The sequence below is a fragment of the Perca fluviatilis genome, chromosome 19, assembly GCF_010015445.1.
Source record: "Perca fluviatilis chromosome 19, GENO_Pfluv_1.0, whole genome shotgun sequence".
In the NCBI taxonomy this organism is placed as follows: domain Eukaryota; kingdom Metazoa; phylum Chordata; class Actinopteri; order Perciformes; family Percidae; genus Perca; species Perca fluviatilis.
In genome coordinates, this window is record NC_053130.1 from 26926174 (window position 1) to 26940253 (window position 14080).

General features: G+C 42.7%; 1 protein-coding gene across 3 annotated transcripts in view; it reads left to right on the plus strand.

Annotated features, from left to right (window-relative positions):
- The first annotated feature begins 244 nt into the window (after nucleotides 1-244).
- The window catches only part of LOC120547882 (inositol polyphosphate-5-phosphatase A), a 182723-nt gene continuing 168887 nt past the window's right edge, over nucleotides 245-14080 (plus strand). For all 3 annotated transcript variants that reach the window (XR_005637113.1, XM_039783660.1, XM_039783659.1), the window contains exon 1: nucleotides 245-766. Coding sequence is in view for 2 of the 3 variants with exons in the window: in XM_039783660.1 (XP_039639594.1) it covers nucleotides 689-766 (78 nt within the window). In the remaining variant the exon portion in view is untranslated. The remainder of the gene's footprint in view (nucleotides 767-14080) is intronic.

The window sequence follows — 14080 nt, forward strand, 5'->3', positions numbered from 1 at the left end:
AAAGACAGTTGCTTAATCTTTAAACAAAATAAAGTTGCGGTTATTATGGTTAAGGACAATTTAGGTGGATTAAGAGAATAAAGACAAACGCTTACCGTGGGACAGCCCCATACAGCCCGGTTGTGTCCGATAATGGACGCTGGGGCGTTAGGGACAGAGCTGTTGTGTTGACGGTGCGCTGGCCCTTTAAGACAGCCCGTGTTTCCATTGGCACGGTGACGTCAGAGCACGAAGGACTCCAGCCAGCCTATCCTCTCTAAACAGTGAAAGCAATGGTCCTGGCACAGAGTCCTGCTTTGCTTTCGGAGGGAGACTTTTACACTGCACAAAAGCTAGGGAAACACTCTTCGCTGAAATGAACCAGAGCCCTCGGGCACTCGCCGTGGATTAAACGGAAACTTTTACGATGGCTTTGAACGGGAAAAAGTAGCACGAGAGACAGAGCACGCTAACCGCCGCCGCCGACGGACCTTCTACTGCAAAGCAACTCCTTGTAGATGCACGGCCACTGCTGAAAAATATGCTCCAGCCGAGCCGCCTCAACCCCGGCTTCAGTGGCAAATTACCAGTGTTATAACCAGTTTCGTGAGACATTCGCCGGCATCTATTTGTTTTGGTTTTTTCCCCCCCGCTCCTTACCTATAAAGTCCGCAGTACAAGTCCTCGACCCACCTGCGAAAAGAGAATTATGGCAGGGAAGCTGACAGCAGCGCAAGGCACAGGAATACTGCTGGTGACAGCCAACGTTGGATCTCTGTTCGAGGATGTGAGTTTCTCCATTGATACACGTTGTCTGTCACTGATGTCTGTTCACGCCGATGTTGTGTTTATACTTATGTTTTTTTCCACACGGCCAACTCCATCTCCATGTTATGCTAAATAACGTCTCAGCTGGTCACGACTCGTGTGTGTTGTGTGTGTATGTGTGTCTGTGTGTGTGTGTGTGTGTCACAAGTCGCGTGCGGTAGCCGTAACACCTAACGTCACACTATCATGTATAAACACATGGGCCCCTCACATACCCATAAAGACGCATGCTAGCTCTATGTGTTAAGGGTTATGTATTCTATACATGCACTGGCTCCCTTTTTTTTTACTCTCTCATGTTCTCTGTCTGTTCTGTATTCTGGCAATGTAAAGGTGTGTGGGTATTGATCATTGCGTGTAACATTATTACTTGCTGCGGTGTTGCCATGGCCATAATGGTTATTATATATGTTTCTATGATCCAATCTGTAACTTGGGACATGCAGAAGCGGTTTACCTTTGCAGAGAACACCCACCTTTTAAGTCTGGTGTGAATCTGCGTGTGTGCATCACAGCAAGTAAAAGCAAACTTATGTGAGTTCAATGAGTTTCTTTTTTTTTAGGAAGCACAAACCATATACCGCTATGACATTGTAATATACGTTTAGTGCTATTTGTGGTCCCTTAATTGCCCTGTGGTGTCACTTGGAGATGCTGCTTGCTTGCCACACATTTAAGTGTTTCATGTTTCACACCTTCTAGCTATTTTTTTTTCTCATTCATGTCAGGGCTTCCCTGCACAGTATCTTAGTGAACAAGAAGCAGGGTATTTCCTAGAGTAGACGGTGTTATGAGTAATGCCTATGCCAGTTGAGATTGTAGACTCACCAACATCCTATTCGCATCAGTACAAAAACAAACTGCATTCAAATATTCACTTGAAGAATGCAAAAAGCGTGCTCGGTGTGAAAATAGGTGTGTCAGGCCGCCTAAGGAGTGCCCGTGCAGTTTGTTGAATGCTATCTGTGGCTGTTTGTTATCATGTATTTGGACTCCTAGCTGTTCCTATCAGACTGTAACTTGGCACCTAATGGCACTAACTTATGGTGGAAAGTGTTTTCTGCTCAGTTAAATGCTTCAAGAAACAGTTTGTGTCACTTTTCAGTGTTGTGTCAATAGAGAGTCCCCCTCTTTCTCCCTCCTACTACCGTGTGAAGAGCTGATCCCAAACATGAGGGAAGAGCCGTCTCCCTCACTGGAGTAAGCCTATTAATAGCCTGCCTCTGTCTTGTTTTTCTTTTTTTTCTTCTCTTTTCTCTCAACCAGACTTCTAACAGACGGAGCCAAAATGCACATTAGCGCATGTTTCCTTTCAATGAATGTGTGTGCTTGTCATATAGGAGGCTATCTGTAGTCCGCAGTGTGTTAGCACCCCTTATGATGCACATATGAGTTCAATGAAGTCTTTGTGGACTGCTTGTAATGCTTTTTCCGCTATTAGTTTCATTGTAGACAATTCTGTGTCAAGATACAATATGAAATGCATCAGGCCTTTTTAAAGTTGAAGGTATATTCCAATATCATCTCACAGAGTTTGACCTCCTAGATGGAAAATATGCCATTTGAAACTTTCCTTTGCTGATTGCAACTCAAATGACATGGCTGCGGGCTCCCGTGTTTACAGCCATTACACATGTAAACACAGTTAACAGCCTCAACATGGTGCGTTTGAACAAATAGTGCCTCTCCGCGAGTATTGATTGAAGCATTAAAGGTAAAGTGTACACACGTGTGTTTCTTGTCGATTAAAGGTATAGGAGAAAGGGGGTATCTTAAGATGAAGTGGTGGACAAATGTCAAGTATTGATCGATAGGTTTAAGATCGGCTGATGTTGGCCGTGTTATCACGGGCTGTAAGCCTCTGGGAGTTTGGACTGTCAGGTTTGCAGGTTTCAGCAAGAATGACGCAGATAGAATGTGTGAGCAGCATCCATTTGGAGCGGCGAAGAGCACACTGGGTCACAAGTCCGTTTTTGTTCTGTAGTTTCTGAAACGGGTTGCCTTGTGGGGAAGTAAGTTGTTGTAAATGTAGCTTTTGAGCTGGTGTGGGTACTTTGGATTAAACGGAAGACTGTGTTAAATTGTCAGAGAAGTAATGGCACCAACAGGCGTATTTCTGTGTACTTTTAAAAACACATGCTTTTAATAAAAAAAAAAAATCAGTGACGCAAATGCATTGCAAACTACTTTCGCTTTGATTGTTTGTCCCTCTCCTAAGTTTTTATCAAATATCATTTATTATTTAAAGATTCATTGCTGATAAAAGTTATAACATGTTTGTCAAGTGATGGAGAAACTCCCACAGAATAAAGCTCAGTAGCTAAAGTTGCTATTGGGCAGTTTAAGCGTCTTACCACAAACATACAGTGTCTTAGATGGTGGATTTATAAACTGCATCACAGCTGCATGTCTGTGTCTGTAAACTGTATACTGTAGGTGGCCCAACAGGAACAGGACCCCCTAAAGGCCGTGTTATGGTTCTGCGGAGGCTCCACGCTGAGCTTTCGCCGTAGCCTACGTTAAGTGGCCTGATGTTTATACTTGTGCGTCGAGCTGGCGTGTGTGTTTGTGTGTGTGTGTGTGTAAGGGGAGTGTGTAGAGCGAGGGAGAAGTGAGAGAGTGACGGCGATTTAGCTTCGGAGCGAATAGTGAGAGAAACAGAGGGTCTCCCCTGTGTTTTCTGACCAAGGTTGGAAATCTGTAGCAGGAAAAGTTAACCCTCTCCTTGATTCCACGTCGTTTGTGGAGAAAGAGAACCAGGAAATGAGTCCAAGCCACGGCTTGAGCGACGTGCGTCGCCACGACGTGCAGTTAAATTTTTTGAGAGGTGCACGTCAGGCTACGGCGTAGGGTCCGGCTTGGACGCAGAGGGGTCTGCGGGGGTATGCAGTCGATTCAGTGCACAAGCCTAAAAAGGCCTTAACTCTGACCAGTCTTAGTGTGTCCTTCAACTATTAAGTCACTGTTGTTCCAGTTAAATGTCTAGGTTTGCCTTTTTGAACGCTTCTAATACTATTGGTCTTTCCCTCACACTTCCTTATTCATATGGAAAGTAATCTCTAATCCACCAGGTAGCCTCCAAGGACCACATGAGTAGCCCTCAGGCCTGTTCTAAAACTGAAAATTGAATATTGATATTATCTGTTTCCCACCTTGTTAAGTCATTGTTGATAATTATTGTGAGAAATCATTAACATGATCAGTGTCTTCACATAGATGAGTATCATTAATCATTAATAATCAGATATAACTAAAGGCAAACTGAGCAAATTTGTTATTTTAGAGTGTATCAAACTGGTAGCCCTTCGTATGACTCAATACCCATGAAGTAGCTCTGTTTCAAAAAGGTTGGTCACCCCTGCTAATCCATCATGCCGTTTTTTTTAAATACAGTCATGTGGCCTGTGCATGGTGATTAAAAGTGATGCCTTGATGTTAAAGCTAATGCTCATTGTGTCATTTAGGCAATTACAATTTCCTCTGACTCCAGTTATGAGTTATTGTTTGAACAACACCTCTACTAAAAGCAAAAGACAAACAACCATCCTGCAGTTTAAGTAATTTTCCATTGTTGGCCCTCTGAGCCATCCTCTGAATCTCATTATGACAGCAAACATTGGTGTGTTTAAAACAGCCATCAAGAGTTATCCATTATTTGTCTGGCTTTATCCGGATTATCTGTTGGCAACTAAACGTTTTTCGGTACGTTATTCAGCCAGCCTAAAAACAGCAGGGTTCAGTTTTTAAGGGCGACTTGATTAAATAGAGCGCCATGTACGGTATGAACATTTGAACCTCACGGTTATAGTGACCAAAATGATCACGGCTTTCGGGATTACCGCGGCATTTTTAAAAGCGTGTTCAATATGTTGCTTGTTATTAGCAGAAGCAGAAACTTTTTTTTTTTTTCCTCGGACCTTCTGCTGACAGGATAACCATCTTCAGTCAACTGTCCTTCGGCATTCTTATAATAACCAAAATATGCCCATGCTTCAGACTTAATCTCTCTTAGAGGGCAGATAAATGTCCTGAGCGCTGTCGTCTCCTCCTTCCGCCATGATTCCAACTTCAAGAAACGCCCGTTGTAGGCTACGCAGTGCGCTCGCGCCGCAACTTCAGGAGACTCGGATGAACCCGGGAAGGATTAAACATGCGGTTTCCACACCGCGGTAATCTACCGTGATAATAATGATATTTTAAAGGAAAATGGTAGTTGTTAGCGTCAACATTTCTGTCGTGGTTTTCCGTTACGCCGGTAATCGTTACATCCCTAGCAGCATGCCGCCACTCGGATGTCCCTGTACGACAAGACGCAGTGTCAAAACGCCAAATGTATAAATATCAAATGTACAAAAACGCCACACATGGTAGATTACACTGAATTCCCCTTTTCTTTCTAGTCCTAATTCCTTTTTATTCTCATCCAAACCTGTCTCCTCCCTCTTTTTAAATAATCCCATTTAGTCTTTACCCTGTTTCAGTCCTGCAGAGTGTTGCTGGTCTTTTGCTGGACAGTACTTTTAGTTTCAAATGTTCAAGTGATCATGTTTAGGCTCCATCACTTGTACTGCCACGGTTGACAACACATTTTTGTAATTTATTTTGTGTTGTGCTGAAATGAAAACCACAGAACTGGATGTGACGATGAAGCTGAAACCTACATTATCCTACACTAAGTCCTTCCGTGTCTTGGGGACACAGTATTTCCTCCCCAGGCCTGGTCTCATTATCCGTTCCCTACCTGAAGAGACACAGTGGGAATGCACTGCTGGATTCCCACGGGTCACGCAGGATTTCTGATCCAAAGTCAGCCTGTAGTACACAGTTCACCAATTCACGATTTTGCTAAATTGACAACTGAATTAATCACAACAGCCCTCGGAGATGTTGTTACTGGCTGAAGAATACTGACATGTATGGTGCCCTTAAGTCATTCTTATTACCCTAACTTGAGCATTGGACTTGACTGTTGAATTCAGTAAGTGCTAGGTGTTGGGGCAGCTTAAATTGACAAAAGCAACTTAATGTGTTGGGAACATTTGGGATCACTTCATATACTGTAGAGCCATTGGTGATTCGAGTGCTTCTCTTTAGGGTTGTATTGGTTGTGAAAATCTGATGGGATTAAATGCAATGCATTTTTTTTTCTCATCAGGGTCAGTATGGGTCATTATTATTACTAGTGCTGTCAAACGATTAAAATATTTAATCGCGATTAATCACATTAATGTCATAGGCTGTGTCTCAAACCGCCTACTTGCACACTTCAAACACTCAGTTTTAAGTATATAGTGTAGATAACGCGGATGACCCCCTAAAAACGGTCAAAAAGTTCAGTGTGGAACAATGGACCCTACGCGCACTAAACGGGCGCCATCTTGACTACAAAGCAGAAAGGGGAGGGGACCAGGGATGTCGACCGGCAGCTGATTGGACGAACGCGTCACATGGGGCTGGTTTCTCCCGGATTTCACAACCGAGCATAATGGCAGCTCGTTTGGAATACGATCTCGTATTTCACAAAAATAGTTCACCGAAACGTGTTTCTGAAAACATTTTAAGCGAGAAATAGGCCATGCAGTTGCTGAATCGGTCTTCATTTCAGATCGACAAAGGTCAGTTTCATAGATTTTCGTCAGATTTTGAGAGGCGGCGAGACGAACTGACCGCTCGTCATTTCCGCTAAGTGTTTTAACATAAGTGTTCCTTTTGGGACAACACTAACCATCGAAAGTGGGCACTACAGCAGTAAGTGGTCAGTGCACATTAGCGGTGTACTGATGGAAGTATGCGGAATGAGACACAGCCATAGTCAACTCGCAATTAAACACACATTTTTATTGATTTCTAAATGTCCCTTGATTTCTTTTTGTCCCATTATATATATTTATATATATTTTTTTCTTCTCATTTTAATGCTCTTATCAACTTGGAAAAGTGAATCGACTCGCTTTGTGCTTTTGTCGCCTGGCTTTGACGAGGGGGGGGGGAGAATTCACATCAGCTGTGTGCTTGGTCATCAAGTGGTATTTCAGACTGGACGTGTTGCGATGATAGCTCAGTTGGTCTTGTAAATAGAACCATTTGGCAACTTTTTAAAAGTAAACTTTCCATTCAGAATCTTATTGGCATCCATTTCGGCGTCTCGCGCTCGCCATCCACTCAAAACGTAACGTTAGCCTACTACTCTTTGGCCGGCTCGCAAGCCCAAACAAGTGTGTGCGGCGTGCCCGTTGTTTTGTTTCCGGTCTCGCTAGATCCGGTGTGGTGTTGTAGTTTTTCTAACGTCACTAGTTGTTGCGACAGCATGCGGAAAAAACCTACAAAGAACGTTAATCTCGCGATAAAAAAAAAAGTACGCCGTTTAAAATGGGTTTGCGCTAACGCCGTTAATAACGCGTTTAACTGACAGCACTAGTTATTACCCTTACAAAAAACACTCAAACACAGGAAGTGCTCATTGTCGGGCCATCACACAAGAACAGGCTAAAAGAGAGCGAGATACGCGAGTGCACAAATGAGTGAATAAATAAATAATAGCTTCCTTGATTCAGGACATCCATTAAATTGCCACTGTGATACCTTACACACAAGTCACACTGTGGCGGGCCTGTTGCACCAACCTGAAGTGGATGATGAAATACAGTCCCAACATTAGTTCACTGTTCCAGCTGAGTTGATCTGTGGTTGGAAATGCATGCCAGTATGTTTACGTCAAACATGTTGGGAGAGCTCTGGAGTGTTTTCCTTTTGGTGTTGGTTTGCTTAAACAGGTAGGCACCTTGCTGGCTTGAGTTAGGTGTCCCCCCCAGCACCGTGACGCATGAGGCACAGGTTTCTTTTTGAAAGAGTACAGAGGTCTAGGTCTTGACGTCTTAAGAGTAACCTGCTGTATCAACAAACCAGTTATGGGGACACCGCTCCGAAATGGAATGTTTCAATGTTGAAATTCATGCCTGAGAGCTCAATTCCCGAATGCAAGCTACCACCTATAATTTCTGTTTTCCCCTTCCCTGACGTGAACGTCTAAGAAAATGACAGACAAGCCTGTGCAGGTACAGTATGTCCATCGTTGGTTTACTTAAGTTGCTGGGACTCTAATCCAATTGATTTAACATTTTCCACCACCCCAAATCTCTACCGCTTAGAAGGCCTCGTCAGTTATGTTTACAGGCCTTGGTTTGTTTGCATTTGTGCAGTCTGAACCTCAATAAACCCAACCAAAAAAAGTATCAAAGTAAACACTTTGTTTTGGTCCAGAGAAAACAAACTATAGGTGTGATTTGAGTGCCTTCGTCCACTATAATTCCTTTCCACTTGACAAAAAAAGACACCCACTAACATCTGGCTTTTGTCTTTCAGTGGGGAAGGTTACAATTCATTACCAGTAGGGCTGGGCAATATGGCCTCAAAATAAAATCTCAGATTTTTTTAGACCACACTTGATTCGTTAATGCTTCCACATGCTCCTGTCACAGCGCAGGAAAGCACATTGCTATCGCCTAATATTTATTTTAATATATTTTTTTTTACATTCAAAAATATTCATGTAAGACAGTGGTTTATGTTGTGTTTAAACCCCCTACCGCTAGATGGCTATGCTGAGATGCACCACTAGTGTCTAGTTGCCTAGCAGTGCCTGACTTTTTGCTAGAAGCTAACAACGGAGCTATGGCTGAACTTTGGCCTACTTTAGCATATCAAAATTAGATCACTAAGAACCACAATCCCAAACTGTCAGTTTGATTTTCTGTGTACTGAGTTGTTTATCTTAAGTAAACTTCTTTGACTTTTATGAACATCATGTCTTTTTTTTAAATATTAGTTTTTCTAAAATTATACTTTTAAAAAAATCCCCTTACGCACAGTATTGAAATATATTGAATCGGGACCCATGTATCGTGATACGTATCGTATCGCCAGATTCTTGCCAATACACAGCCCTATTCTGTAACGTTAACCCGTGTGTCGCGAGAGACTTCTGTAATGTCAATACAATAAAAATGGACCTACCTAACCGAGTTCGTTCACTGCTGGCTGCAAGTTAGCAATCATACACAACAAAGGCTGTCACTTGAATGGCGTTTTGAGCTAACGTTAGCAATCATAGATAGCTTAAACGTTTTTGAAATGCTTTCTATCTTTCTGTTATTGTTTGTAATGAGGAAAAAGTTTATTATTTTATGGATTTCACAAATTTCAGTACGACACGTTATGCCGTAAACCGTTTTCAATCTGAGCATTCGCAACTCCCATCTGCGCTCGACTCCCATCGGGTAGCGACGCCGTGTAGCATGAAAGCATGGCCGGAATTAGCAAGACCGCTAACTAGCTCGCTTGTTTGCTCTCCCCGGGGCCTTGGTGCCTCGGCGGTGTCGGAAATGCACAGAGCTCTGGAGAGCTGGGGATGGGAGCAGGCGCGCAGAGCACCGGAACAAATTTACAAGAAACATCACCAACACTACGTCACTATGAACTATGGGAGCTAAGGGGGTTCAGTACCGGAATTACCCAAATTTAAGTGAAAAGCGATTTTTCATTTTTAAACATAGCTAAGTTGCAAAGAAAACTCCCGCACACTGTTTAACTTGCAAAAAAACATATAAAGTTAATATAAAGTTAAATAATGGGCAATATTTCTCTTCAGGCAAGGCATCTTCTAGTACCGAAACATTGCCCATTATTAAACTTTCAATATTTTTTGCAGGTTAGACAGTGTGCAGGAGTTCTCTTTGCAACTTTTGACCTGCCTGTCCCCCTCCGACGCACCTGTCTCACGTTGTAGATGTGCGAAGTGTTATTCTCTAAACATTGTCCTAAGCCATAAATTTCAAATTCATTCATAAAGTGATGGAAACACGACACCGGGAGAGGACAAGCTAATTTTTCTGGCGCAACGCTATGGCGCCCCGTCAAACCCAAAACCCAAATTCCGTTAGTCTAAAAACAAGCAGCGCTCAAACATTGATCCAAATGAGCTGAATTACCGAATAAGTAACAGATATATATATACATAAAAAGAAGCAACCACGAAACAATTTTACTGGCCTTCATACTGCTTTCTAGTGTTTACGTGACACAAAAAACAGAAAGGCATACTCGGCAATGGGAAAAGAAGTCTATCCACTATTTTTAGCAGGTTTCCCGCTGCATATTGGCTCTAATTTATGTGGAAAAAGTGTGTGTGTGTGATCTCTGGTGGTAAGCGAAATCTGGCTTGTTGACAGAGATCATATTCTGACTTTTCATTGGAAAGCTCAGTTGGATTCATCCAAATGATTCAAATCTGACCGATGCCAAGTCAACTCTCCAGCCAACTTAGTATTGCTGAGGATGTCAGCTGATGCGTCGCTCTGCTTTCCAGGGCTCTGTGTGTGTAGACTACTCCCGGTTCATATTCTCCTAATAATGGCTCTCTACATTCTCCTTTGCTCTCAAACGCTGGTCACTGGCTCTGGTTTTCATTTGATTACAACCGCTCTGTTTTTGATTACATACACCTCTTTGTTAGCCAAGCCGAGATGACCATATGGTGATGCAATGGATGGCTATGAATAGCTACCCCCTCCCCCCCTTGTGGGTTTGGACAACTTATTTTTCACCATGTCTCTCTGTTTCTTCCTCTGTGTCTCCCTCTCTCCTGTCCACTGACAGCTCATTAGCTCAGGCTATCACAGCCCCGACCCCACAGAGCTGCCATATTTACACCACTAAATATAGTACAGAGCAGGAAAAAAAGAACTACCTGCCTGACTCAGTGTGTCCTGAAACCTGGAAGCTCTGCATACACTGCTGCTCCCAGTGTGTTTTCTTTGTGAGGTTTGTGAGAGGTCTTTGCCAAACCAAACCCACCCCTGTGCATCTCATTAGTGGTAAGGAGCAGTGTGCTTCAAATGTATTTTCATGGTAAACCTGTGAAGATGTTACTGCAGCCAGCATAGAAACTATATTTAGCCTTTTACTCACGTGGCTGCTGGTAGTGAATTCCCTAACTGTATAATGTAATTGAGCAATCAGGATGTGTATTTATAGCGTTGGCGATAGTGGTGCATATACGTGATGCTGATGTCCTGGTTGAAGCAAACAGTGTGAGAATGGCTTCATTTTTTTTTTTGGGGGGGTGCTCAAGTTTTATGACGAAAAGCTTAATATCCGTCACTGTGACCAAATACTTCATCTGACAGCTTGACTGTGCGTTTCTTCCTCTGCCAAAGTCTGTTCCAGTGTGTCGCTGCAGGAGTGGAAAAGTTTATCAAAGAAAGATCAGATGATGCTATTTTGGTTTTCTCCCTGCTCTGCCCTTCTCCATCCTGTCATAACACGGAATTAGAATTTCAAAAGGAAAAGATGTTGGAAAGAGCTGAAAGTTGCCACAAGCAGGCAACGAAAAGTCCGAATTGTAAGTAAAAGATATTCTTCACCAGTATGCATCATCCTATAGTAGCAATTGTATATCTAATAATTAATTATAGTGAGTTATACAGAGTGTGTTTAACAGTATTTGATGGCATTTGACAGTTGATTACTTGATTCATGTATTTAAGTCTTGATTCATAGTAAACGGTTACCTTTTATATTCAAACTTGTATTTTCATTTGGTCATCACTGCTAATTCTTTATAATTCCCTCAATGTATGATTTGAAGAGTACTCCTCATTTTTATTAAGATGGTAATAAAATGGTAGAAAATTCAATGGTATTGCGAAACGATTAGCCCTATACCTTGAACCACACTCTGGGAATGTTAGATTGACAAGCTGTAGGAAATGCTTTCATTTTAAAACCACACCTCTGCGGTAATAACAATGTAAGAATGGTTGAATGATTGTTGCAATATGTTGTCAGTCAAACAACACCACGCAGTACAGAGAGTATTCTAGATGTTGCATGTCATGGGCTATTGTATAACGTTCATGTATATTGCGTAATCATTTGCATTTAAACCTCATTTTGGAAGTGGGAAGATGTTGCCACAGCAGAGTATGACATATGTGTTCAAATGTTAAAGGAAAGCCCTGCTGCTGTAAGCTACTCTGCACAGAGTCCAGCCTACAGCGATCACTCAGCCTGTCACTGGGAGGGGGGCAAAAAAGTTGAGGGCCCACTTATGAGAGGTGCGCCCCGTTGTCTGTGTCACTCAGTGCTTTTGGTTTTCTTCACATAGCCAGTTGCTGTCATGAGAGAATACATGCCAGATTCACTGACTTGTTACAGCCTGTCACTGCGACAGCTGCACATCGGTCAGCAAGTTAGCTTTCTCAAAATGCCATACAAATTGATCAGGTTACATAAAGGGGTAATAGCTAATCGCTTTGATGTCAACATTTCCACTACCAGCTATTTTGCGTTGGTCATTAGGTCCTTTTTTATTTTTAGCATTCATCTGAATTCATTTGGGAAAACCACAAGATTCATTCCATAGAGTAGTGGTTATGGGAATTCTGGACTTAAAAATTGCAAAAAGTCAATGCAAAATGCATTCATTTCAATAGAACTGCTAGCACAACATTTTGAGTTCAACTTTAGGTACCGTAACTTTGACCTTATTTTTCAGGGAATAGCATACATTATAAACTGCTTCACAAAAGAGGAATGGTTTGCAGATTATGTTAAGTTATGAGATAAGAACCGACGGGTAAATTACATCTTTTGAATAAACGTTGAAAACAGTAATGCCAAGTGGGAGTAAACCGCACAGAGAAAATAGAAAGTTGTGACTGAGTTGTGAGTGCTAACATGTTCCCAGCTGGCCAGTGTGTTACAGCTGCAAGTAGTGTCCCAACTAGCCCAGCCAATAGTTTACCTCGCACAGCAACTGGATTCTCGCGATGTCACAAGATCACGCGAGATTCGTGGGATCACACGTAAATTTGGTCAGGCTTCAAGTAATGCGTTTGTATCTGAACTATCGGCTTACCGAACCAACCAGCTTCTGGTGAAGAGCTACTGTGTGCGTGTGCGGTGTGTGTGGATCACCAAGCTTCTAGAACCACATATTCTGTTTAGGTGCGGAGATGAATTTCTTTCCTCGCCACTCTCTGTTTTTATCTCACAAGGCTTTCAAAGCAAGTCAAAATGCTGAGGTTGCCTGCGTGCTATCAGTGATTGACTATTTACGATTGCCCTTTGCATTATCAAATGTACACGTGTCTTGGCTTCAGCCCTTTCTTTAGTCAGGTTGCTCTATGACGTCACACATATTGCCTCAGGGTTCTTTTGGATGTCTGAGGCTGCCTCACATCAGATGAACCTGAGGTCTAACAGCTTGCACATTTCCAAAACAGGACACAACTGAGGTCACACTGCAGACAGATGCTCAATGTGATTCATCCCTTAACCCTTCCAAATTAGGAAGTTGTGGAGAGCCCTCAGTAAGAACAACCTTATGTTGTGTGTTTTATCAGTGCCGATGTTTACATTTTTCCTCAGGGTTGTCTCCTAAATCATCTGACACATGGCAATGAATGATCGAAGGGTAGAGCATCACTTTATCCTCGTACGTCCTGGATGTGTATCTTTTTTTTATGGGTACATCTAGCTTATCTGGCTGCTTTTCTGAGCTGTACGTATCTCCCAGGTGCTGAGTCAGGTCACCATGCCCCAGAACGGAGCAGAAGACTCTGCTCGGGCCCAAACCAGTAGAGGTGTGGACATGATCATGTTGCTGATCTGGAGAAACCATCTGTGCCCCCCCCCCAAGCTGGCCCGAGCTGTTGATTTTACCAGTTAAAATAAACAGTCACTCACTGAACCAGACAGGAGACTTTATAGTGGGGGTCTTTCGGGGGAAATGACCCACTCACAGACACCGTCTCACATATGTGAATCTGGAGACGGACTCTCAGAAACCTGAGACGGGGACTTTTACAGTGGGTCGTCACAGCCAACTTTTTCAGTTTATTGACCCCCCTCTCAGGAGGATTTGATAATGCGTGTGTGAGCAGAGCGGGGCGATGAACAGCCTGGCCCCACTGGGCCCAGATAAGGAACTGGGATAAGGGTGGGAGTGTCGACACGGAGCAAGAGAAGCTTGGGTTGATAAATAATAATAATAAACTTTTATTTATACGGCACCTTTCATACAGAGAGTGTAGCTCAAAAGGGCTTTACAACAAAGCGGAGAGACCACAAAACACACAAGATCACATTAAGATTAAATCAGTTACCAAATAATCAGATGACCAACAAATAACAGAGGCTGCAAGTATATGCCAAGAACAATAGAAGATGTAAAAATCAAAACAACACAAGGGAAAACAAATCATGTAAACGG